Source organism: Papio anubis, chromosome 12 (assembly GCF_008728515.1).
Source record: "Papio anubis isolate 15944 chromosome 12, Panubis1.0, whole genome shotgun sequence".
Taxonomy (NCBI): domain Eukaryota; kingdom Metazoa; phylum Chordata; class Mammalia; order Primates; family Cercopithecidae; genus Papio; species Papio anubis.
Window position 1 is genome coordinate 76,140,476 of NC_044987.1, and position 24,834 is coordinate 76,165,309.

Genomic DNA, 24,834 nt, shown 5'->3' on the forward strand with positions numbered 1-24,834 from the left:
AAAAGTCTGTGGGTGCTCATCCATTTGAAAGAGTCTCTCCATCAGACGGGAATCAAAGCCACCCAGGCATCTTCCCTCCCTTCCACCACATCCCAACCCACTTTCTCAGGGCTCAGGATGGTTGGACACAACACCTGCTTCCTGATCTGCATCCTCCCCTGGAATGCTGTAAGAGCTGGTCACATTGCAGTCCCTACTTCTGCATCAATCAAAGAGGGTATGGGCAGGGGGTAGCATTTTATTCTAGTCCAGCTCCAGGCTGTTATCCAAATGCCAACTCCCTGCCCCCAAAAGGTGCCACCTTAATCTCAGGGCCACTGTGGAATCTGAGGATACCCTGGCTCTTGGAAGATGACCAATAACTGCTGTTCCCTCCCAAGAAACTCATGCTTAACTCTGTCTGGGTGAGCCCTCGCCGTGGAGGCAGACACATGATGATGGAAACACAACACAAGCTGGTGGCAAGCCAGGCAAGCTCCCCCACCCTTGGCAGCACAAAACATGGAGTCACAGAAAACCACAGATGAGAGGCTCAGCCTGGTGCATCAGTCAAAATGCTGAAGAGAGCTTCAGTTGAAAGAAAATAAAGCAAAATGACTTGCGGGAAGCCTGGGGCGGTCAGGAGAGCAACTGGTTAAGCAAGTGATGAAGTCGGCACCGAGCCAGAAGCAATGGAATGACCCCGCTTGGAGACACGGATCAGATCATCTTACGCTTCTCCTGGGCCGACAGCCCCGTGCTGACTTCTTCAGCACTTTGTAAAGCACGTTGATCAAAGGTTCATTATTTTTAATCTGTTCCAAACAAAAAGGCAAATACAACAAAACGTAACAGGTGAGACATCAAATGACACTTGAAGCAGCCAGAATTTGGGGAACTGGCAAAGGGACAACTTTAAGGATGCTGTGTGCTGTGCAATTCAAACAACCAGGTCTGAATCTTGGTGATGCTACTTCCATGGGACCGTGGATGCTACTTGCATGGGCCACGGGACCTTCCCAGACTGCAGCTCTCTCCTTTTTATAAAATGTTATATGCTGTCTGAAGGGACCTTTGCACAGGCTGGTTTATGTGGGAGTGCCGATTTCAGTGTTCATATCCTTCCTGGTTCTGCTGGAGAAGGCAAGGAGGAACATCATAGAAGGGAACTTGTTTCTTCTTTTGTCCTCCCTCATCACATTCTGTAAGATACTAGTTTAGAGTCGTGCCATGCATTCATCTCACCCCCACCCAACCTTAAGTTCCACCAGAACTGTGATGCATCTACATGATTATGTCTTACCCATGGTCTCAAATGCTTACAGCTCCGTTTTGGGAACACTGTCCTCATTATCTAGAATAGCAGGAATCACTGGGGGGGCTTTAAAAAATACCGATGCCTGAGTTCCACCCCAAGAGATTCCAATATAATTGGTCTGGGATGGGGCCTGGGCATTGGGATTCTTAAACACTCTCCTGGGTGATTCTAATGTGCAGCCAGGATTGAGAATCACTGCCCTAAAACAGGGGTTCTCAAACTTAAGCGTGCATCAGAATCAGCTGGAGGGCAAATACACAGATTTTCTGGGCCCCATCCCTGGAGGTTCTTGTGGTGCAGATCTGGGGTGGGACCCAAGATTCTACATTTTTAATGAATTCCCAGATATTGTTGACACTTTTGGTCTGAGGATCCCATGTTGAGAGCCACTACTTCAAAACAGTGTTTCTCGATACTGGATGTGCATTAGAAACACCTAAGGAGTTTTTTCGTTTTAATTAAAGAGTAATACCTGAATATTACCAATTAAATCACAGTCCCTCAGGGGTAGGACCCAGACATTTATATTCATTTTAAAAACTCCCCAACAGTTCTCATTCATAGCCAGGGTTAGTAATTTCTTCTCCAGAACAATAGACCTCAAACCCTAGTGTGCACAAGAATCACCCCAGAGCTTGATAAAAATGCAGAATTCTGGGCAGCAGAGTGTCCAATTCGAGAGAACCCTCCAGGTCTGTGTTTTTATCAAGCCCCCAGGTGATTTTGAAGTATATGGCATCCCTAATCACAACTTTAAAAACTGTCCCAGAAGCTGATTTTGGAAACAGACCCTGAACAGAGAAGTCCTGATCTCAGGTTCAAACAGTCATGAAGAGTCCAGAGTCCAATAGCCCTGGAGCCACTGATGGTACATCCCTCACCAAAGACAAAAGCCTTTTTGGGGCTGACTGCAACCTTTTCTATCTACAAAGGCTTCACATGAGTGGCAGCAGGTACCCTCATCTTCCTGGCTTCACAGAAGCATAAAGACAACTTAAATTGTCAACAACAGTGAACCCCACACCCCACCCCTCTGACTCAGCTAGGGTATAGGGTTCTGAAGAGCAAAACTTCCATGCCAGGAATACAATTCAACGAACACGACTTTAGGGTAGGCAAAGCGTGTGATGCATGGAAGAAAGAAGGCAGGTATGAGGTCAGTTGCTGGGTTCAAGTCCCAGCAGTGTAACTGCAGAAGTTACTTCTCTGACACCTAGGTTTCTGGTTATAGAAAAGGGATAATAATTCATATTGCTCTGATCGTGTGCAGCTCTTAGGTAGTAAAATACAGCAAGGATGCAACTTGCCTCTCTCTATCCCATCAAATATATTTCTTGGCGTAACAATCCAAGCTCAGCTCCATAAAAACATAAGGCCTTTGGGTACACAGTGGTAGAGCAGCATTTTAAGAGAGGATGTGGGGCAAGGTGATAAAGGGCTCTAGGGTGAGAGCTGCACCCAAATACTGATACCCACTAACTGCTGTGTAGGCTTGGGAAACTCATTAGCTTTTCAGAGTTACAGTTCATTAAAAGATGAAACCACCACTTCCCTTACAGGGCCAATTTGGAGGTAAAATAACTTAATAGAAGTAAAATGCAGTGACTGACACACATTATAACCCCCTATTGTTATTAAGCTTCTGTTGGAGTCGACACACAGGGACTCCTAGTTCTGCTGTGCCATTCTGTGGCTCAGTTTCTCCCTCTGTAATCCCACATAGCTCAAATTATATGATCCTGAAATAAAACAAACCTGAGGCCAAGCATCACTCCAGGACCAACTGTGAGTTTCCACTGTCACATACAAACAGGAACCAGAAGGCAGCTATTTCCTACTGCTCCTGCTCAGGCACATTTAGTTCTCTCTGACCCCGTGCACTAAACACTCTGGTATATCTGTGTTTTATACTCACCTGTGGTGCTGGCATGCTAGGCCTCTCCCATAGGCCCAGGTGCACTATGGATGCTCTACAGGTATGTCTGAGTAGACCGTTGGGCCCTGGGTCAGGGGTGACAAGAAATGGGCAGGCAGCTGCTGACTGACTGTCAGGGAGGCTGAGGAACGGGGATGTGGTGCTGCGCAGGGAAGGTGGAGGCCGGGGGCTGGTGGATCTCTCTCCATAGGCATGGTGGGAACAACCCTGCCCATCCCCACAGGCTGCAGGAGGACGGGCTAGGCTGCCACATTTGGTCCACACAGCTATGCTTGAGCACTGTGAATCCTGAGGAATTACTACCATACTTAGAGCAGTCCCTAAAGCTCTGTGTGACCTGACTGTCATATGAGTTAGAAAACCTCCTGGCCTTGAGAGAAAGCTCCTTGTTCTCCTCACATGCTAAAGCCAGGTCTTTTTGCTCATGGCACCCACCTTCTTTCCTAAAGCCTAGGATAGAGTCAAAAGCCTGCATGACCTAGCGCCACCTCCCTCTGCTGCCCTGGCCACAACCACTGTGCCCTGGCTCTCTTTGGCTCTCACTGTTCCTTCCCTTTAAATCTCAACCAACCCCAGCCCCCCTGGCTCTTCAAGGCTTCAAACACATGCCACCTCCTCCCAGAAGCCTCTCCAGTGTTGTAACCCACAGAGATTCTCACCATCTCAGCTCTGAGAACCAGGCCAAACAGATCTTTGCCTAGTCATTGTAGAGGAGTCTGTTATTTGGGGATAATTTCTTTCACCAACCCAAGACTATCTGGAAGTATCTCAAGACCAGACAGACTCAATTTTTCTTCTGCATCTCCCCATGTCATCTGCATACACAGCAAGTGTTCAACAGACACAGAATTGCACTGGCTGATTTCTGATCAAAGGCCCTGATCTCCTTTCATTATGGGGAGACCCCCTTTCCGTCTTCTTCCTTCAGACCTGACGTTCATACGCCTGCTTCTATGAGGCTGGATGAAGATCCCTGAATTTAAAATATCCCAAGCCAGGTACACTGGAGACTGTAGGGAGGCATGCCGCCCCTTGTGGCAGTCGCCTGAGTGTCCCATGGCCCCTCACCCACCTTTTCAGACCCACAGCTAACTAAAGGTCACATTCCTCCAGTCTATTTCACGGCTTAGGCGTAAGAAGTGCTTTCACAGTGGGAGCTTTCAGAGAACTGTGGGAAGGGAACAATAGGGCTCTCTTCCAGGCAGAATGCCTTTTGCCTTCTCTACAGGAGTTTTCTCAGCTCTCTCTGTGCTGAGAAAGCTAATTTAGAGCCTGAAGCCTTATCACCTACAGGGAGGGGCCCAGCCTTCTTCTCCTAAACTGAGATGGGAGACTACTGGTGAGCCTCAAAGCCATGCGATTCCATGTGGAGCCTGCTCCCCTAGCAACAGAACCAAAGAACCCACCATACCACTTGTGGCTGAAAACCCACATTAGTGAACCAAACATACACCCCTGCCTCCACTGGAGACTCTGAAGAAGCAACTGGTTGCTTTTGGAGGGACCTTTTGGTTCTGACCAAAAGAAGGAAGAGATCAAGGTCTCACGCCTTCATTCTGTAAGCCAGGGACCTCACACCAAAATTCACAAGAAACTGAAAAAAGGCAGAGTATGAGTCTGTAAGAAATAAAATTCTTCTGATTCAAGATGGGAGACATCTTGATTTAGAATTCAGATTGGATAAGACCTGTCTGGCCTTTGGCTTTGGGCTTGGCTCCAGTGAGGTGGCACTCTTGGAAAGGTGAGTATGCGAGGAAGGCAGGAACCCTGATATCACTCACCTTTAGATCCAGGTACTCCAGGTCTTTCTTCAGCTGGAGGTAGGTGTCATCAGCCTTCAAATGAAGCAGAGAGGGAAAAACACAGTTACGAACACCAAGAGTTTCCATACCTGGAGGTTTCCCATGTGCATTATTTGTATGGTGCAGTTTTCGGAACAAGGAACCACAGCAGACCAACACATCAGGGGCCACAGAGGAAGCACAAACGTCTTGGTGCAGCTGAGAGCCCTCTTTCAGCAAGGCGGACCTTGCAGGTCACTGTGGGGAAAGTCAGCTTGTCCCCCACTGGCTCGGGGAAGTTTGGCAGGGAGGATCCTACCCCAGGGCTAGGGCAGCTGAGGCAGTGTTGTGCTCCCAAGATAGACCTGGGAGGTCCACCCGGAGAAGCACATGCCACACCTGATCTACAGCACATCAGTCATCATTGCTCCAAATCCATCTGTCAAACCTTTGGTCTGGATCACTTCACATGCATGAAGATGAAGCTCATTGGTGTGGGCAGATGCCAAGAAGAGGCAGGGAGATGGCCTGGGTGACCCAGGAGGTCCCAATATGACCTTGGTTTCCAGAATAACCACGAGCAACTGATGGAAATTTCCTGCAAGTTTGGTTATTTTTGCTCAGCATGGAGCCAGTGTAGCCACATCAGGAGCTACTTGAGACAGGTGCAAGGTCAGACCCATCTGTTTGTGGCATCTCTGACAATCTATCAAGTTCTTCAGTATAATTACCAGAAACAGTGAAAATAAGAAAAAGACTCTTTGATTTCCTAAAACTTATGCTTTCCCGTGTAGCAGATGACAGAAGCTAACCGTGAGGCAGAGGAGCTGTGAAAGCTCAAGAAAAATAATCCAGGCACCATCTTCTCAGCAGACTAAGAGGGTCCCAGCCAAGCAAGCCAGAGCTGGGGCAGGTGGCCTTTGCTTACAGCTCTGAGGTAAGACAGTCACACAGAAAAACCACACGAAGAGTTAAGGCAGTGCTCTTAAGCATGGGAATGCCTGGGGGACAACTGTCAGGAACACTAGTGGCTTGCAAGGTCTTGTGTCCCTAAACTAATCCCTTACCCATCCATTCTTCCCAAACAGCTCAGTCCCTACACACTTGCTACAGGAGTGAGACAGAGCAGAAGGTTATTCAAGATCACTTAGATTCACAACCAATGATAGTTTTTGCACTGACATTCATTTTTCTGAATACATTTCCTAAATCTCTCATAACTCACTAAAACAGAACAAGGAAGGAAGGTAACAGTCCTGTCACCCTCCTCATCTGTCCCCTGCCTACCTCTGTACAGCCTGGAGGACCAGCCTCATTGGCTGAACCTATTCCTGCCTGAGGACAACCCCAGGGAGGAATCCTTTTCTTTAATCTTTCTGCTCAAGATACCCGGGAGGGCAGCCCCCTAGCCAGTTCTTGAGAAGTTTGCTTGCAAAGCCCAACGTTTTTGCAACAGTTTAGAACATTGTGTCATGCAGGTCTTGGATTTTGGCTGCAGCCTGCATGCTTCTAGCTGAGGGATCCTGAGCAAGTCACTTCCCCTTCTGGTTCCACTTGCCTTGTGTGTGGTCCTGACTCCTCTCCTACCTAACCTCTTCCAGCTTACTGTGAGGCTTAGCAGGATATGAGATGAGAAGATGCTCTGTGAGGCAGCAGGGCACCGTCCAGATAAGAGAGGGCACCCTGCATCTCCCTCCAGGCTGACGCATACGTGCCTTTCCACATCCCAAGGAGTGGCCACGGGGCAACAAAGCTGTCAGCCAGCATAGCCCTTTGAACGTGACCACACATCAGCCTGGCAGTCACTACTTACAGCCAGAGAAGCGACAGTTTAGGACCCCTACACCACATGCAGCCGCCCTCCCCAGTGCCAGCAGGGTAGGCTCGGCCTCCACCACCACAGAGTATCTGGCAATAGCATCCAGAAGCAAACAGGCAGCGAACAAGGGAGAGGCAGACAGCAGAGACAGACCAGAGCATGGGCACGAGCGAACACGAGCCAGCATGTCACTCCCTGCCCCCGGCCCTGAGAGAAGCCCACCAGTGCTGACCTGGCAGGTGGGAAAGGTCAGCTGGTGCTGCAGTAACTGGCCGATGGCGAAATTTCGCACACTGGCTAACTTGGCCTGGTGCCGCCTTAACCGGGTGAGAAGCAACGAGAGCTCCTCCAGCTGCAGGTGTGTAGACACAGCACAAGGAAGTTAGCACCACAGGAGCATGCTGCTAGAATTACGCTCTTCACCCTGGTGTCAGTGCCAGGACAGCACTGATGTGACACCATTAAGCAATTACTGCGTTAATTCTGTCATTAGGACAAATAAAAGCACTGGCAGTAAAAGGGCTTCAGGAAGTTGTTTTTTCAGGAAAGCAACAACCAACAGTGCAACCTCACCCAGACCCAAGCTTTTTTTTCTTCTTCTGCTTTGAGACAGTCTTGCTCTGTCACTCAGGCTGGAGTGCAGCAGCGTGAGCATGATTTTGGCTCACTGCAAACTCCACCTCCTGAGTTCTCGTATCTCAGCCTTCCGAATACCTGGGATCACAGGAGTATACCAACACACCCAGCTAATTTTTGTATTTTTAGTAGAGACGGGGTTTCGCCATGTTTGCTAGGCTGGTCTTGAACTCCTGGCCTCAAGTGATCCACCCACCTCGGTCTCCCAAAGTGCTAGGATTGCAGGTATGAACCACCATGCCTGGTCTCAGACTCAAGCTTTGAAGATAGAGTTAACTAATTAATTAATCAAAGATCAGGGAAGAGAGGAGAGGCACTACCTGCGGAAAAAGGTGAGTAGCTGGAAAACATTTATGGCAGAATTCAGCTTGAAAGAGGAGATAAGCCTAACATTCCCCTACATTCCCCCACAAGCTCTTCCCCGTCATTGGGGACCCAGTGACAGCCAGGTGACCCTAAGCAAGTCATTTGACTTCTCTGAGTCTCAGTTTCCTCATCTCTAAAATGGGAGTTGATAGCTGCCCTCTGGACTGCATTGTACTGACTCAGAGGAAGGAAAACGTTGATGAGATAGGGCATTGCAGGCTGTGTCTTGTCATTCACCTTACCGATTTTCCATGTAAACTGGGAGCACTGACGGTGTGGGTCATGTAACCCATGGAGGGCATGGAGCGTCGGTCCACGTGAGACGAGTTCTGCAAGTGGGAAGACAAGAAGTCACACTGGAGCCCAAACCTCTGCCACCCACTCCCAGGGCAGCCCGCCCCATGCCACGTGGGTCCCCTCTGAGCCCCAGACTCCTCATTTATGAAATGAGCACACGTATCTTACTCTTACGGTTAGAACACTAAACGGTGAAAGCCCTTGGAAAGTGAAAACTTAAGCTGGGTTGTTATAAATAGTTTAACTGACTGGACACATGTCTTTTCCTGCCTTTCAAGCTACAAGGAAGCTGACTTGTAGTTGTGTGACCCCCTGCAAGTTACTTTGTCTCTCCGTGCCTCAGAGTTCTCATCTTTGAAATGGGCATAAACATAGCACCTACCTCACAGGGTTGTGGTGAGAATTTAAAGCGAAGCCTTTGGGAACTGTGCCTGGCATCTATTATTAAAATGTACTGCCTAAGTATTAGCTATCATTATTATCCCAAATTACTCAAATTTGTGTTCAAACCAGGCAAGGCTCCTGGCACCCTCACGCTGACCCAGCAGCCTGGCAGAGCTTCCCGAGCCTCACCTTGACAGCGTGGCCCCGTGCCTTCCTTGGAGAATCCCCCAGTGAGATGTCCACACTCCTCCTCTGGTCCGGTGGCTTCACTGTGACTCGCTCTGCTGGCGTGTGTGGCCGCCGGGGTGGGAAGACCCTTGGGGGTCCCGGGGGAGGGATGTCCGAGGGAGATGGAGGCACAGAGATGGAGCGGGGCACCTCTAGCATGCTCCTGCTCCGGCCCTGGTCGGTGAACTCTGGGGAGCCGAGGCAGATAGGTGCCGTGGGGCTGCCGTGCCGGAACTGCTGGCGCTGCTGCCACTCGTAGAGCTGCCACACGGTGCCATCCCGGTGCGCCCGGCGCTCTTCACTCGACATCTTCAGGTGGCTGGCTCGGTCCTGCGCGTACTTGTAGTCACTTGGCAGGTTTCGGGGAGGTGGCGAGGAGCCCCCCGAGGGGTGTCGGGTGCTCCTGGGAAGAGTCTGGTAGTTTTCCGGGAAGGACAGGGATTGGCCAGGACCCTGGCGAGGAAGCGTCTGGTCCAAGGGAAGACTGAGAAGAAAGGGTAAGAACACGTCAGGCCACCAAGTGAGGGTTCTGCCAGGATTTGGGGAATATACCTAAGTAAACCCACAAAGCTGGGCACGTGGGAGAGTCTGTGAGAATCCCAAAAGAATGATCAAGGCTGACATCCAGGACTTCAGTCACTTCCCCTTTTTGCAGACAACTCCAAAACCATTTTTCTCTGTCAACTTCCTCTGCCAGGACAACTTGGCTACCCCATGCCCATCAATTGGAGTGCAATGTGATTAAACCTGGCTTTTCCTTCTCTCTCCACTGCCAGCAGTCAGCTCTTTCCACGGCTGTGCATATTTATAGAAATTCACAATTCTCCAGGTTACCAAGATTTTCTCTCTGCTTGGTATCCTTAGCACCAAGTTCTGGAGGTTCATAAAGGAAGTAGCTGGCATCAGTTTTCTTTTTCCTGGACTATTCTAGACCAGATACTGATTAATTATCTCCCTCCAGATAACTTTGAGATGCTCCTAACTGGTTTCTACTTTGTCCACAGTCAAGTGCTCTGATCAAATCAGTTCCCTATTTCAAAAATTTCCATGGCTCCTTGTTACTTGTGAAATAAAGTCTAAACTCCTCAGCCTGGTACTCACAGCTCGCTAGCAGCTGACCTCAACCCACCTTGCAGGCCTGCTGTTTTCTCACTGCTCTTCCTATCAGGGCCACGCCAAATGCCTAGGGCCCAAAACTGAAGGAAGTACTCCATCTCAGGGTCACCCCTGCACGTGCTGGTGCCTGACAGTCAGCCCCACCCTAGTCCTGGCCCAGCCTCCTCCACACCTGAGCAATATCTTGCAGTGGAAAAAGGAAAGGTAGGAGTCTAACCTGGGTTTGAAGCCGAGCTTTACACTTGCTGGCTTTGTGACCCTAGGCAGCTTACCTGACTCTGAACTTCCATTTCCTTACTTGTAACATGAGGACAGTATTACCTGCCTCATAAGGCTCTTCTGAGGAATCAATGAGACAGGTTAGGAAATGCAATCTCCATGTCTGATACACAGAAGGTCCTTCACTAACGTGTGTACCCTTCCTGTCCCTCCTTACTCTTATAACACTGTTCTTCCCTCCCCCTACCTGGATGGTCTCCCCTTGCTCTATTTACCCAAGTCTTACTCATTCTCCAGGATGCTGGCCCATGCCTTCCCCACGTGGACCTTCTGCAGTGCCACAGCCCTCAGTGATTCAGCTCTGTTTGACCTAGTTATCACACTGCCTGTAACTTTTCCAAGGTCCTATATTGATGTGATCTTTTCATACTTGCAAGACATGTTTTCCCAGGCCAAGGTGAAAATTCTTGAAAGACAGGAACTGTGTTTCAGACCATGGTGTTGTCCACAGTCTAAGAAAGTCCTATGCATAATTAGCCCTTCAATAAACACTCCAGCACACAAAGCTGGATATGATTTCAAAAATTACCACCAACTAGGCATCTTATTTTCTTTCTTTTTTTGAGACAGATTCTTGCTCAAGCCCAGGCTGGAGTGCAGTGGTGCAATCTCTGCTCACTGCAATCTCCACCTCCCGGATTTAAGGGATTCTCCTGCCTCAGCCTCCTGAGTAGCTGGGACTACAGGTGTGCACCACCATGCCTGGCTAATTTTTGTATTTTTAGTGGAAGCAGGGTTTCACCATGTTGGCCAGGCTGGTCTTGAACTCCTGACCTCAAGAGATCTGCCTGCCTCAGCCTACCAAAGTGTTGGGATTACAGGCATGAGCTACCGTGCCCAGCCTCCACTTTATTTTCTGAGAAGGAAAAAAAATTAAGCAAGGGACGAAGTATGGAATTTTACTAAGCCTGAGAGGCAGCATGATGTAAAAAGAAAACAAGTTTTATAGTCAGACAGGCTTGAGGTCAATTCTGACTCCGCCTTCACCTATCAATTTTATCTAACATTTATTTGGTGCTGACATTGTGCCAGACATTGTTCCAAGCCAACACTACTCAAAGTGTGGCCTGTGTGCCACCAGCATCAGCACCACCTGGGGACTTGTTAAAAATGCAGGTTAATGAAATAAGCCAGGCATGGAAAGACAAATACTGTGTATGACCTCACTTATATGTGGGATCTAAAAAGGTCAAACTCATAGAAGAACAGAGTAGAGAGGTGGTTACCAGAGGTTTGGGAGGGATAAGAGAGATGGAAGAGGAGCTGTTGGTCGAAGGGTGCAAAGTTTCAGTTAGGAGGAATAAGTTCTGGTGACCTACAGCACAGGCATAGTGACAATGGTTAATAATAATGTATATTTCAAAATTACTAAAAGTAGATTTTAAATGTTCTTATCACCAAAAAGAATAAGCAGATAAGGTGATGAATATGTCAATTGGTTTGATGTAATCATTTCACAATGTATACATATATTAAAACACCACATCTATCCCATACATATAATTATTATTTGTCAATTAAAAATAAGATATATTTTTTAAATGCTTGTTATCAGCCCCACCTCAGACCTACCTAATCAGGGGATGGCGCCCAGGCATCAGTGTCTTAACAAGCCCTCCAGGAGATTCTAGTGCTCTGTAAAGTTTGAGAAACTGTTCTAATTGTTTTAAAACTCAACTCATTTAATCACTTTAGCTATATGACTTCAGGCAAGTATCATCCAAGCCCTCTAAGTCTCACTTTCCTTATTACAAAATGGGGATAGTAAGAACCACTTTGAAAATTGCTGTGAGGATTTGACATAGTTGTCATTCAAATAAAGCTATCTTTGCCATTGCAGGAGATAACTTTAAGATCTCGTCAACCTACTTGTCGCGCCTGCCAAGTGAGTCAGCCTGTCACTAGGTGGCAGGGTTTGCTATTGATTTCCCAAAGTTAGACCCGAATGTGCCTCTGAGACGGGGCAGTGCCTGAATCCTCAAAACAGAGGTGGTAGCGGTGGCGGAAACCAGGCTGGAGGCTTCCTCTGGGGAGTTCAGGACTTGACTAACCATTGTTCATTCTGTCAGAAGCAAAATGCAAACTATGCAAAGCATTTCAGAGCTGTGCTCCCACCCAAACGCCCTTCCCGGCTGGCTCTGCAGCTCACTCCCTTGCTTGCCTACAGTGCCTGGAAGGTCAGAGTCCACCCTCACCTCTCCACTGCCCCGCTAGCAGCACCCCAAATCCCCGAGCTCATCCTCTAAGCTGTACCCTCCATTTACACATAGTCTGCCATTTCAGAGCGACCCCAAGGTACCGGTACAATGGTGAGCCCTGGCTCCAGGGGCCAAAACAAGGTAACTGACTATGGAGGAGGAACACAGGAGGAGGTGGTACTGTGGTTGAGGTATAGACCCCATGGGAGCAAGTGGGAGCTTCCAGAGTAGCTTTGCCCCTAACAGCAGATCCATTTGCTGGCCCCCCAACCTCCGGTCTTACCCAAAAACTGGGCTCAAGGTCTCCTCACACCATGCTCTGTAGCCACAGGGCCTCCCTGTCACTGAACAGGCACTAAACAAGATATTCTGATACAGCCACTACAGAAATGGTCATGTGGAAATGCAGTATCATTTTTTACGACCAATTATTATACTTTACTCAGCAGATGTTCTTCAACCTAACTTCCAATCACACAGGACTCCCACTTTCTACTCTGTTCTATACTGTAGTGTTTGAATCTCCTGATCCTAACTCTATTCCCCACCCCAACCTTTCTATTTTACAAGTATGCATTACGTTAAACACTGGGAGGTCAGGGTGGGAAAATGAAAGCCTAAAATTTCAAAACAAGCTCTTAAAATACAGTAAGATTCTAGGAGTATGTCAGTCTGTCTCCCACAAACCATATTCTAAAAAAGTTTAATGATGTGAAATATGTATCTCCCATTAGAAATAATTCCCTGTTGGTTTAAAGCCAAAAATACGGGATCATATTGCAGTTCAAATAACCCTCCTCCCAATGTCTTAATGTGCTCAGTCTAATGAGATTAGCAGTCTTGATGATATGCAAAACAGAGATATCTATCTCATATATTTTCAAATGGAAAATGGAGGAGGTTCCTTTATTCAGCAGCCAGATCTATTTATGACTTACTGTAAGAGACTACAAATATATCTTTAAGAAAAAAAATACCTGGGACTATAAGAGGCAGGCCTTTTAAAATACAAGAGAATGATCAGAGACGGAGACACTTTGCTCACTTAAAGATTGACAGCATTTTCTGTTCTATCTTCTGTCTTCAGTTCTTCAGTTTTATTCACTTTCTAGCCCATTGAGATCTGCTTCCCCTACTAGAATGAAATTCCTCTCACTGTGTGCTCAGTGACCTCCAAAGCCAATGAGCTGTTCTCCTCTACAGACCTGATGTCTCTCTGCCCCTTAGATAAGAATGGCTCAAATCTCCATCTTGCATCCCAGGGAAAGTCCTGTGCCCTCCCCACCCACCTCTTACTTCCCTGTAAACTTCTCATTCTTTAGGTCTCTGATGCACACCCCACTCCCAGCTCTCAAATTCAGGCCATTATGTGTAGTACAATAACATGGTTTACAGGCTACTGGAGCGGTTATGTAGAGACATTTCATAACTGACAACTTATCACTGCATATCAGTCACCCAGCTTTTGACAGTTTTTTCTGTGCCCCTGCCACGAAGGATTTCTCACTGGCCATGCCGTCTTACTGATTTCAACGCCTCCTTTTACTCTGCCTCCTGAGCTAACTTTGACACTGTAGCTCTATTAAGGATGGCAATTCAGGTTTGCCCATCTAAGCCCCTCAAGCAGCTCAGTGGAAAAAGGGTTTCTGCTACCGAGCAAAAGACCCGTCACGTTCTGGACTTTCCTTCAGGGGTGCTCAGCCTCCTTGAAAGGTACTACGTCTCAAGTATCTGCTTTTGGTAGCAAAAAAAAAAAAAAAAAAAAAGGAAAGGCGGCACCACAGCCAGGTGGAAGTCCTTACCTGCAGCACCGTGCACTGCTGCCTGGCCTCCTTCCAACTGAAACTCTCCCCCACAGAACCTCCAGTTTTCCTCCTCCATCTTCTCCTCATCTCCTTCAAGTGACTTAGTTTTTGCCTGACCCTTAGGCTGGGGGTCCTCAGTGTTCTGTTGTTGGCCCTCTGCGACTGTGCTCTCTCAGTTGAGGATTCTTAGTCCCGGCTGCCCATTAGATCACTGTGGGAGGAGGGACGGGGGAAAATGTGCTTCCTAAAAACCTTATGTCCAGGCTGCAACCCAGACCAATGGAGTCAGATTTCTGCTCAGGGGACTAAGGCCTCACCAAATGTTGAAACTCTCTAGGTGATTCCAATGTGCAGCCTAGCAACAGTTTCTTGACTGTGGACATGCACTAGAATCACCTAGGGAGTGGTATGTATGTATTATTTATTTATTATTTATTTTTTGGAGACAGGTTTTTGCTCTATCACCCAGGCTGGAGTGCAGTGGTACAGTCATAACTCATTGCAGCCTTGAACTCATGGGCTCAAGTGATCATCCCGCCTTAGCCTCCCAAGAAGCTGGGACCACAGGTGCATGCCACCACATCTAGGTAACTTAAAAAATAAAAAAATTTTTTTTTGGTAGAGATGGTGTCTTGCTATGTTGCCCAGGTTGGTTTCAAACTTCTGGACTCAAGCGATCCTACCACCTCAGCTTCCCAAAGTGCTGGGATTATAGGCATCAACCAGCACACCTGGCCAACCTAAGGAGCTTTGAAAACATACTGATGGCTTGACCTCACCCCAGACCAACTATATCAAAATCTCTGGGGTTGGGCCTCAAATGATCAAACCATGCAGATAGGATTAAGAAACATGGCTCTAAGCATTCCACCCTAATGCCAGGGCATTAGTTACCATCTCTAAGGCAATGACTCTAGAATCCCTCTACAGCCTGTACCCACATTCCCTATAGCCTCCTGGTCATTTCTACCTGGACACTCCAAAAGGACCACATTCCTCATCAAGCTCATGTCTCTTACCTATGCTTATATCTGCTGCACAGCACCATATCTACCTATTAACCAAGCCAAACCTGAATGCTAACTCCACTCCACCCATGTCCAGAACTCTAACTCCCTACTTACATGTCCAAAATGGAAATCCTGATTTCCCCCAACTTGTTCCTTCCTTATCCTTCCCCATCTCAGTAACCACCCAGTTGCTCAAGTCAAAATTCTCTAGATCTGTTTATTGTAGCATTATTCACAATAGCCAAGATTTGGAAGCAACCTAAGTGTCCATCAGCAGATGAATGGATAAGCAAAATGTGGTACTTATACTCAATGGAGTACTGTTCAGCCATAAAAAAGAATGAAATCCTGTCATTTGCAACAACATAGATGGAACTCGGGGACATTATGTTAAGTGAAATAAGCCAGGCACAGAAAGACAAACTGCATGTTCTCACTCATTTGTGGGAGCTAAAAATTAAAACAATTGAACCCATGGAGATAGAGAGTAGAATGATGGTTACCAGAGGCTGGGAAGGGTAGTGGGCAGGGGGGAGTAGGGATGCTTAATGGGTACAAAAATATAGTTAGATAGAATCAGTAAGAGCTAGTATTTGATAGCATAACAGGATGATTATAGTCAACAACAATTTATTGTACATTTAAAAATAACTAAAAAGGGGTCAGGTGCAGTGGGTCATGCCTATAATCTCAGCACTTTGGGAGGCCAAGATGGGAGGATTGCTTGAAGCCAGAAGTTCCAATCCAGCCTGGTCAACGTAGCAAGATTACATCTTTATTTTAATTTAAAAAATAAAAAATAACTAAAAGGGTACAATTGAAATGTTTATAACACAAAGAAATGATAAATGCCCAAGGTGATGGACACCCCAGTTACCCTGTTTTGATTATTACATATTGCATGCCTGTATCAAAAGATCTCATATACCCGTAAATACATGTACCTACTATGTATCCACAAAAATTAAACAAAGTTTTCAAAATTCTAGACATCATCCTTGTTGTTTCCCTCATCCTGCATTCGAATTCACTTATAACCTTTGCGGTTTCAACCTCCAAAATGTATCTCAAATTGGTTTATTCATCCTATTTCCATTGTCACCCTCATGGACTACTGCAATAGCCTCCTTCCTAGGCTCTTACCTTCTTCATGAAATATTCATCAGATCACATCACTTACCTGCTTAAAACCTTCCAGTGGTTCCCTATTGCTTTTTCAAATAAAATTCAAATGCCTTACTTTGGAGAATGAGGACCTACATTACATTACCCCTGCCAACTTTCCAACCTCGCTCAGCAGTAAGGTCATCTTACAACCACCTACCAGGGTGCTACTTAGGCCAGCACCAAGAAGAGCAGCTTCCCTTCCCTGTGTCCTCAGACAGTAGCTTTCTGTTTTATTAATAAGATACAAAATGTCAACAAACAGAATTGACACCTGGTCATTCCCAGTTGGGAATGGGAAGGTGTCTTAGCTACAGCACAACAGGCCTTCTCTTCTAGTCTGCTCCACAACAATGTCTATCAGTTACTTAGGAAGGCTCCATTGTGATTTTTCCACCATCCACTCTCACAACTGCCCAGCTGGACCAGATTAAAGAGGCTACAGCAACCTACATATGAACAACACACCCACATACTTGAAAACAGGACTAGGCTATTCCCCTAGGAGCACTGACCACCTCCAGAATCCACAGGTAGAAAGCTTGGGCCTGGCCAACAGGGAGAAGGAAGTGTGACCTTTCAGAGCATGTTATCAGGCCTGTGGCAGACTTGGTCTGGATGCTGGCACATCCACTGCAATCCCTGGGGAGCTCTCTGAATGCACATTGGCTTTGCTATCTCCTCTCTTGTCAGTGATTTGTTTAGAAGCCTGAAAATAGTGAGCGAAATCTGTCACGTCTTTCATAATGAAGACAAAGCACAGTGGCTTCTGGGGACAACAGGGAAGCTAGTGACCCTGAATTCTTCACATTCAGAAATGTGTCCTAATTAATCTGAAATTATAATAAAATACAGACAGTGCTTGGCAAATAGCAAGATATGCATGCCTTCTAAATAATTAAAATCTTCTTGAAGGAATGTATCCGATAAAGCCCAATGTCAACAGTGCCTACGCACTTCTGTATGTGCCTGGAATTAAAAATGAATCTCTATTTACTCTAGTTTCTATAAACATTTCTTGGATGTAGAGAAGTAGCAGCAAAAGAGGAGAAGATTGGTTATCATTTACATGCTGAATGTCTCAAGGCATTCTCTGAGGAGTAGAAAAGACTCTGGTGTAATCGCGTGGGGGCCTTGGAGGCTCACAGACCCAGGACTGAACTCTGGCTTTACCACCTGTGTGCTGTGGGCAGGTTCCTTGACTTCTCCAAGCCTCAGTTTCTGTCAAGGAATATCACCCTTTCTTGCAGGGTTGTTACAGGGATTTATGTAGGTAATGGCGGTAAAGAGTTTAAGGCCGCCCTTACACAGCAAGTGCTCGCTAAATGACAGCTATTGCCACTACATTATTGCACTCATTATAAGCAGTGATCCTGAGTCTATTACTCACCTCCTGCTGTCCCCCTTCTGGGCCCTTGCCCAGTGCTCCACCTGGGCCAGATTGCTCTTCCTTTGGCTGTGTTTTTCAGGGTTGGTCCTGGGAGGAAAGGCCCGCTGGTACCCGCCAGTCCCATTCTGTTCTCCTGGGCCATATGAGGCAGGCAACATTCCATTCTTCTCTGCCCGTTGGGGCTGTGCCTGCTGGCCTCTTGGGCCACTGGGTAAATCCATAAACAAGGCATCCTCCTCGGCCGGTGAGTATGGAGACCTGGCCTTGCTCCGGTCCCGCTTGCCCTCCAGTGGGTCCCTCTGGGAACGGTACTGCTCTCCCTCCTGCTCCTGCCTCTCGAAGTTGACAGTGTCATCATGGCCACGATGAGAACAATCTCTCGTATGTCCGGGTCCCACCCGGCCACATTCGTGACAGGACTCTGTGTGGTTGGCCTGGGGGACAGCCTGCCGCTCCACCTTCTCCATGTCCCTGCAATGACAGCAGCACATTCAGTTTGCTCCACAGCCAAGACTCCACAATGAAATGCACTGTACACTCAATCACCTGCAGGCCTTTGCACAGGTTATTCCCTCTGCCCAGAACACCTTTCATGCTCATGTCCTCACTCTGCCTAACTTCTGCTCCTTTGGGGATCTGGCTTAAACAACACCTCCTCCAGGAAGCCGCCCTGACATAAACTTCCAATTTAGAATAGGATCTTATGCTGATCCCACTGTCACACTAATCGCACTGGACCATAACTGTGTTTATTCATCTAGCTCCCAAATAAACCATGAGTTCTTTTTGGCCAGAGGCCCATCTGGCTGATCATCATATGCCCAGAACTTCTACACAATGACTGGTATAAAATACGCACTCCGTAACAACTACTGCAAGAGAGAATGAATAAATTATACATGTGACATTCACATGAAGACCACTCCTGTGCTCCCATTCTACTCTGTGCTACTGATCTTGCCTTTTCCTTTTGCAATTTATCCGTTTGTCTGTCTGGGGCTTAAATGGAAAGCTCCTGAGCTCAGGATCCCTTCCACTGGTCTCTAGCACAGCCCAAAGTACAAATGATAGCATAATTAACACTCTTCAAAGATGGTGAATAGAGAATGGGCACAGCAACCTCTTTATGTGAACAGCAACCTGTTTCTATCTTATCAGGGAACAGTTCAAACAGAAACAACTCTCATGTCTATCTACAACAATTCTGTGAAGTATTATTAGTCAGATTTTAACAATAAGGAAACTGAGGCACAGAGAAGATCAATTGTTTGCCCAAGATCAAACAGCTGGAACAGAGTGGAGCCTGGGCTTAAACCCAGGTAGACTCCAGAGCCCATGTGTGGTAGGCTTTGCTCTACTGCCTCTCCACATGTGTCCGTGCAAACCTGGAAGCTATAAAAGAGAATGGGGTGGGGTGATAGGTCAGGGTGTGAACTGAGGCTACAGGAGGAGCTTTGGGACATGGCGGAGGGCTCCTCTTTCATGGTCCATCTCCCCCGGTAAGCTGCTCTTCTCTCTGCCTCCTTGGGGCAGGGTCCTAGTTGTCTGCATCCTGATCACCTGGCACCAGGGATACAATAGTGGCTCCACAAGCTTCGCAGAATTTAGATTAGGGAGGCAAGAGAACTTGTTCCAGCTCAGCTCTGATGGACTAGAAAAATTACCAAAGACCTTTACTTAGATGGGGCAGCTGGTTTAGCTATACTCCTTGGTTTAAAAAAAAAAAAAAAAGGTCCTGGCCTTAAGATCCACCACTCAAAATGGGGCCAAGCCAGAGGCATTTTCTTCTCCACATGAGAGTGCATAATAGAAATGCTACTGCATTTACATCTCGGTGGCCACACCCCAGGGGGCCTTTGCAACAACTTCAGAACCTCAGCTACCAATAATCAACACAGATTCAGGGCAGAATCAACTCACCCTGAGAGCCAGAGCTAGTTAGAATGTCAATATAATGTGAAAATACAATCCTCCACATGGGGTCTGCTTTTCACTGTGTGTGGGTCTGTTGCCTTTAACTTAGGCAGGGTGATATGGTTTGGCTGTGTCCTCACCCAAATCTCATCTTGAACTGTAGTTCCCATAATCCCCATGTGTCGTGGGAAGGATCTGGTGGTAGGAAATTGAATCACGAGGGAGGTTACCCTCATGCTGTTTTCCTGACAGTGAGCACGTTCTCATGAGATCTGATGGTTTTAGAAGCAGCTTTTCTCTTTTTGCTTGGCACTTCTTCCTGCCATCATGCAAAGAAGGACATATTTGCTTTCCCTTCCACCATGATTGTAAGTTTCTTGAGGCCTCCACAGCCACGTGGAACTGTGAGTCAATAAACCTCTTTCCTTTATAAATTATCCATTCTTGGGCAGTTCTTCATAGCAGTGTGAGAATGGACTAATATACAGGGAGAACTGAGAAAAGCAATCACTCTTCTCGCTGTTCATGTACCAATGTCTTTTCCATGGAAACCCCAAGCTTTGTGGAAAAAAATAATGCATCTTTGAAACTCCTTTTATCCAACAGAGGACTTCTTTCCTCTCCAACCTCCACACTGTATCCACTGCCCTTCTGATAACAGCATTTCAATTTTCATTTGGGGATCACTTTCTCCTACCCTCAGTCCGGGTGGTTCAGGTGCTGCTGACTCCCTGTCCAGCTGAGGGTCCACAGTCTCAGTGATTGGTTCAGGAGTTGACTACTCCAGGCCAATCAGAGTCAGCCCTGGGACTTGGGTTGGAGCTACTGCAATTGTGTGGGAAGGCACCGCTTAAGAATGAAGTTAACACAAAGGAAAGCAGGTGGAGAAACATAGAATCCTAAAAACTTGGCTTAAGCTCCTACATCTAACCATATGTAAACCAGATATCTCTTTGGATTTTTTAGCTGTTAATAAATAAATTCCTTCTTCTTCTTCTTTTTTTTTTAACAGCATCTTGCTCTCTCACCCAGGCTGCAGTGCAGTGGCATGATCATGGCTCACTGTAGCCTTGATCTGCTGGGCTCAAGTGATCCTCCCACCTCAGCCTCCTGAGTAGCTGGGACTACAGGTGCATGCCACCATGCTCTGCTAATTAATAAAAAAAAAAAAATTTGTAGAGACTGGGTCTCGCTATGTTGCCCAGGCTGGTCTCAAACTCCTGGGTTCAAGTGATCCACCTGCCTCAGCCTCCCAAAGTTTTAAGATTACAAGCATGAGCCACCCTGCCGGGCCTAAATTCCCTTTTTCAGTTGTTAGTTTGAGTTTGGTTTCTGCTACTTATACTGGAAGGGGTCCTGCCTATTAAATCATTTTACAATGACATATTGAGATACTGATAAGTGAGGGCCCATCCATTGTTAACATTCAGTGGCTCTATAAATTCCAGTAGGAGGAAAATATGGGAAATATTCAGGAGCCCATACTTAAAGAAAAAGTAATTCAGCTGGGTGTGGTGGCATGCCAAGGAAGGTGAATCACCTGAGGTCAGGGGTTCGAGACCAGCCTGACCAACATGGTGAAACCCCGACTCTACCAAAAATACAAAAATTAGCTGGGCATGGTGGTGTGTACCTGTAGTCCCAGCTACTCAGGAGGTTGAGGCAGGAGAATTGCTTGAACCTGGGAGGCAGAGGTTGCCGTGAGCTGAGATTACACCACTGCACTCCAGCCTGGGTGAGAGAGCAAGACTCCACCTCAAAAAAGAAAAAGTAATTCTTACTGTAAGCTTATAAAGGGACAACTCTGTTCCACAATGTACATAGGACAGTTTTTTTCTCTTTTTTCTTTTTTTCACACGATGGGTTTTAGCTTTGTCTTTCCTTTCTCCCTTTAATCCTCCATAACTAGATTAGTGTAACCTGAACCAACAGTCCTCGAGTTGCCTAAGTTGGCCATTATCTTCTTTTTCTTTTTTTGATACAGGGTCTCACTATGTCACCAAGGCTGGAATGCACTAGCGTGAACAGAGCTCACCACAGCCTCAACCTCCGAGGATCAAGTGATCCTTCCACCTCTGACTCCTGCGTAACTGGTACCACGGGCTCCTGCCACCACGTCTGGCTAATTTTTAGTTTTTTTTTTTTCTTTTGTAGAGACAAGGCCTTTCTTGTTGCCCGGGCTGGTCTCGAAATCCTGAGCTCAAGCAATCCTCCCAACTCAGCCTCCAGAAGTGCTGGGATTACAGGCATGAACCACTGTGCCAGGCCTATCTTCTTTATTATTTCTTACATCCAGGAAACCACCCACAGAGGATGTGCTGAGGCTACTTCAGAGATGATGAAGGCTCTGGCTGCCCTCTGGATCACACTCTGGCCAAGTTGCTGAAGCTTTAGAATCTGGCATGCTGCTTTGGTTACACTTGCTCTGATATTTCTAAGTGGTTATTCCAATTGTGATACCCAGGTAATTGTATCTCCTTGTTATTCACACCCCAAAGATAAAGAGCACCTTGTCATAAGAGCCAGATAGTGAAACAAATATGCCACCTATGGGTATGATATTAGAATTGAGAGGAAATGAAGGATTCTTCAACTCTGGAACCCAAAGATTGTGGGCACAATGTCTCAGCCCAACCAATTGTAACATGGATTTTTCTTCCTTCCCTAACCAATCACCATGTATTTACCGAGCACCTATACAGACCCCATTGGGACAGGCACCTGGGAGTATAAGAAAGTAGTACAGAAAATAGCCTTTGCCTTCAAAGCCAGACAACCCTGAAGCCCAATTTAATTATGGTAACCACATTGAATACTGTTCCCATAAACACCTGACCCTCAAATCATGGAGTCTGTTAGTCTTCTCTAACCTTGGAGCTAATTTAACCATAAGTCTTAGTCCTTACTATGACTGTACATGAGTATATACACTCCCATATATGCCAGTGCTTCCTGGAAATAAATTTGACAGAGGATGATAAATCATTTTCTTTAGATTAATACCAGCATTTATTGCAAAACAAAGCTTTAGAGGGCAGCTAAGCGAATGGTAGTCAGTTTGCCACTGGGCAGTTTTCTAGCCCTGAAGACTTTGGGGTTATGAACAGTTCCTTATTCCCACAGCTCCCGGGACTTACATAAGATGCGCCTTTGTGCACAAAATGTTCATGCTCTGGATGCAGGTAAGAAAGGTGAAAGTAATATTCCCTACTCCCCCATCTTACTGGACCTAAACATTTAACTTACTAAGTTATGGAATTTAAGGTCAAAAAAGTTTTTTTGTATTCTCCCTGTCTCTTTGCATTCCCCACAATTTAACACATGACTTCTCAAGTCAGGACACTTGTCACAAAACAGATCTGCAATGCTCGATTTAGCACAATGATGGGAAAGAATGAAGCACCCCTCGGCTGTCAATGACTGTATTACTCAGGCAGCTTGGCCATGCAGAGCATAGATGTTTAGCTAAGACAACACAAGCCTTTCCAGATGGGCTGCTGTTCCCGTGCAGGTCATGCTATGATCATGAACATCTGAAACCAGTCACTGTTCAAGAACACAGGAAATTCCTGACACTCAGTGACCATTTTGGCCATATGTGTCACTTTTTGAAAATAACAGCGGGCACAGATTTTAGAACCAGTTGGACCTAGATTCAAGAACTGGTTCCACCACACATAAACTGTGTGACCTTGGGCAAGTGACATCTCTAGTCTCAAGTTCCCCATCTGTAAAATGGGATAACAGTGTCTCCTTGGGCTGTTGTGAGGATTAATGGAGACAATGCAGAGAAACAGCATAGCACAGTGTCTGGCACACAGTATGCCCTCAAATACAAATGTCTTTACTACCCAACAGGTATTCCCTCCTCCTCTGCCCCAATTTTTTCAAAGTGGCAATGTACACTGCAAAACACTTACATTTCCCAACCTCCCTTGTAGCTGAGGATGATCATATAACATAGCTTTGGCCAATAAGATATAAGCATAAATTGCTAGGTGGGGTCCTCCAGGAAAGTCTTTATAAGAAGGCAAGCTTAGCTAACCCCTCTCTTCTTCCTGCCTGGGATTTAGACTTTGCTGAACTGCAACATGATAAAAATAAGGATGCCAGTCATATGCTAAAAGCTGGGTAGAAGGAGATAAAGAGCCCATGTCCCTGATTCCATGACAGTGCCACTGTACCAATCTACTGACTACCCCTGGATTCCTGCTATGGGAGAAAACTAAAACCCAATTTGATTATGCCACCCTAAATTGGGTTGTTCTATTTCTAGCAACCAGACATGACCCCTAACTGTTATAAGGGGCTACTCTTACCATTGACTGGGGTTGGGCCCCAGCATTTCTAGCATATCACAGAATACTATTTGTCTGTTTAGAGCAAATTCTTATTTTCCCTTTCAAGTGGGAAGAGCACATACCTCAGACTGGTGATACTTCTCTCTTATTTCTTTTCTTCACAAGAACTTGAATGTTAACAGATCTCACCAAGCAACTGTGCACTGAGTATTTTATTCTGCCTCCAAATCATTTATCTCATCAGGCAATGAGGAATAATATTTCCCTCTATCTTAATGCTAAATGCGCACACACCCCACACACATTCAATCTCATTCGAATACTGAGATGGGAAGAGGAATGACAGCTTGTAGGGGCTTGATAGAACCTTAGTCCTGATGACCAACATAGCCTTTCTGTTGTAATCCCACTCAAAGGATCCCTCCCAACTCACCTCACCTAAATGACCAAACTAGGAGCCCAAGAACAAGAACCCAGGCCACTGAGTGTCTTGGAGAGTTGGATCTGAGCCAGGCCAGATGATGAAGTCCTGCCATGGGAAAGCAGCTCAGCCTGTGTTAACAGATCCTGAGTCCTGAGCACTGATCTGCAGTCTCAGGAATAGGGTGGGCTCAAAAGCCAGAACCCACTCTGGGCATAATCAATAGACTTGTACATAAGACTGAAGAGAAAGGAGCCCAAAGTATGCAGAGCACCCTAAGGCAGGCTCGCGCTTTTGAATGAGTTCCTAGCATTTGAGAAATGGAGAAGGGAGTTAGTTTCTTCTTTTCCCCAGAGTTAAATAGGGCAGCCCCCTTGGGATGGAGGGAGAATAGCCTGCTACTTTTTATGCTGTGCTCTGCCTAAATTAACAAGAGGGCTTGACAGCTTTGATGACACCCTCCACAATCCTTCAGGCCTCCCTCCCACAGAG

The 24,834-nt window shown here is 46.5% G+C and overlaps 1 protein-coding gene across 9 annotated transcripts in view; it reads right to left on the reverse strand.

The window, feature by feature from the left end:
- PLEKHA7 (pleckstrin homology domain containing A7) overlaps positions 1 to 24,834 on the reverse strand; it is a 232,353-nt gene that overhangs the window by 28,945 nt on the left and 178,574 nt on the right. For 6 of the 9 annotated variants that reach the window (XM_021926852.2, XM_021926849.2, XM_021926848.2 and 3 more), the window contains 5 exons: positions 17,707 to 18,177; positions 8,706 to 9,228; positions 8,078 to 8,164; positions 5,015 to 5,068; positions 714 to 794 (listed from right to left, as the gene is read on the reverse strand). In XM_021926852.2, coding sequence (XP_021782544.1) covers positions 714 to 794; positions 5,015 to 5,068; positions 8,078 to 8,164; positions 8,706 to 9,228; positions 17,707 to 18,177 — 1,216 coding nt within the window. The remainder of the gene's footprint in view (positions 1 to 713; positions 795 to 5,014; positions 5,069 to 8,077; positions 8,165 to 8,705; positions 9,229 to 17,706; positions 18,178 to 24,834) is intronic. The other 3 variants (XM_017948580.3, XM_021926850.2, XM_021926854.2) reach the window with 1 other exon arrangement.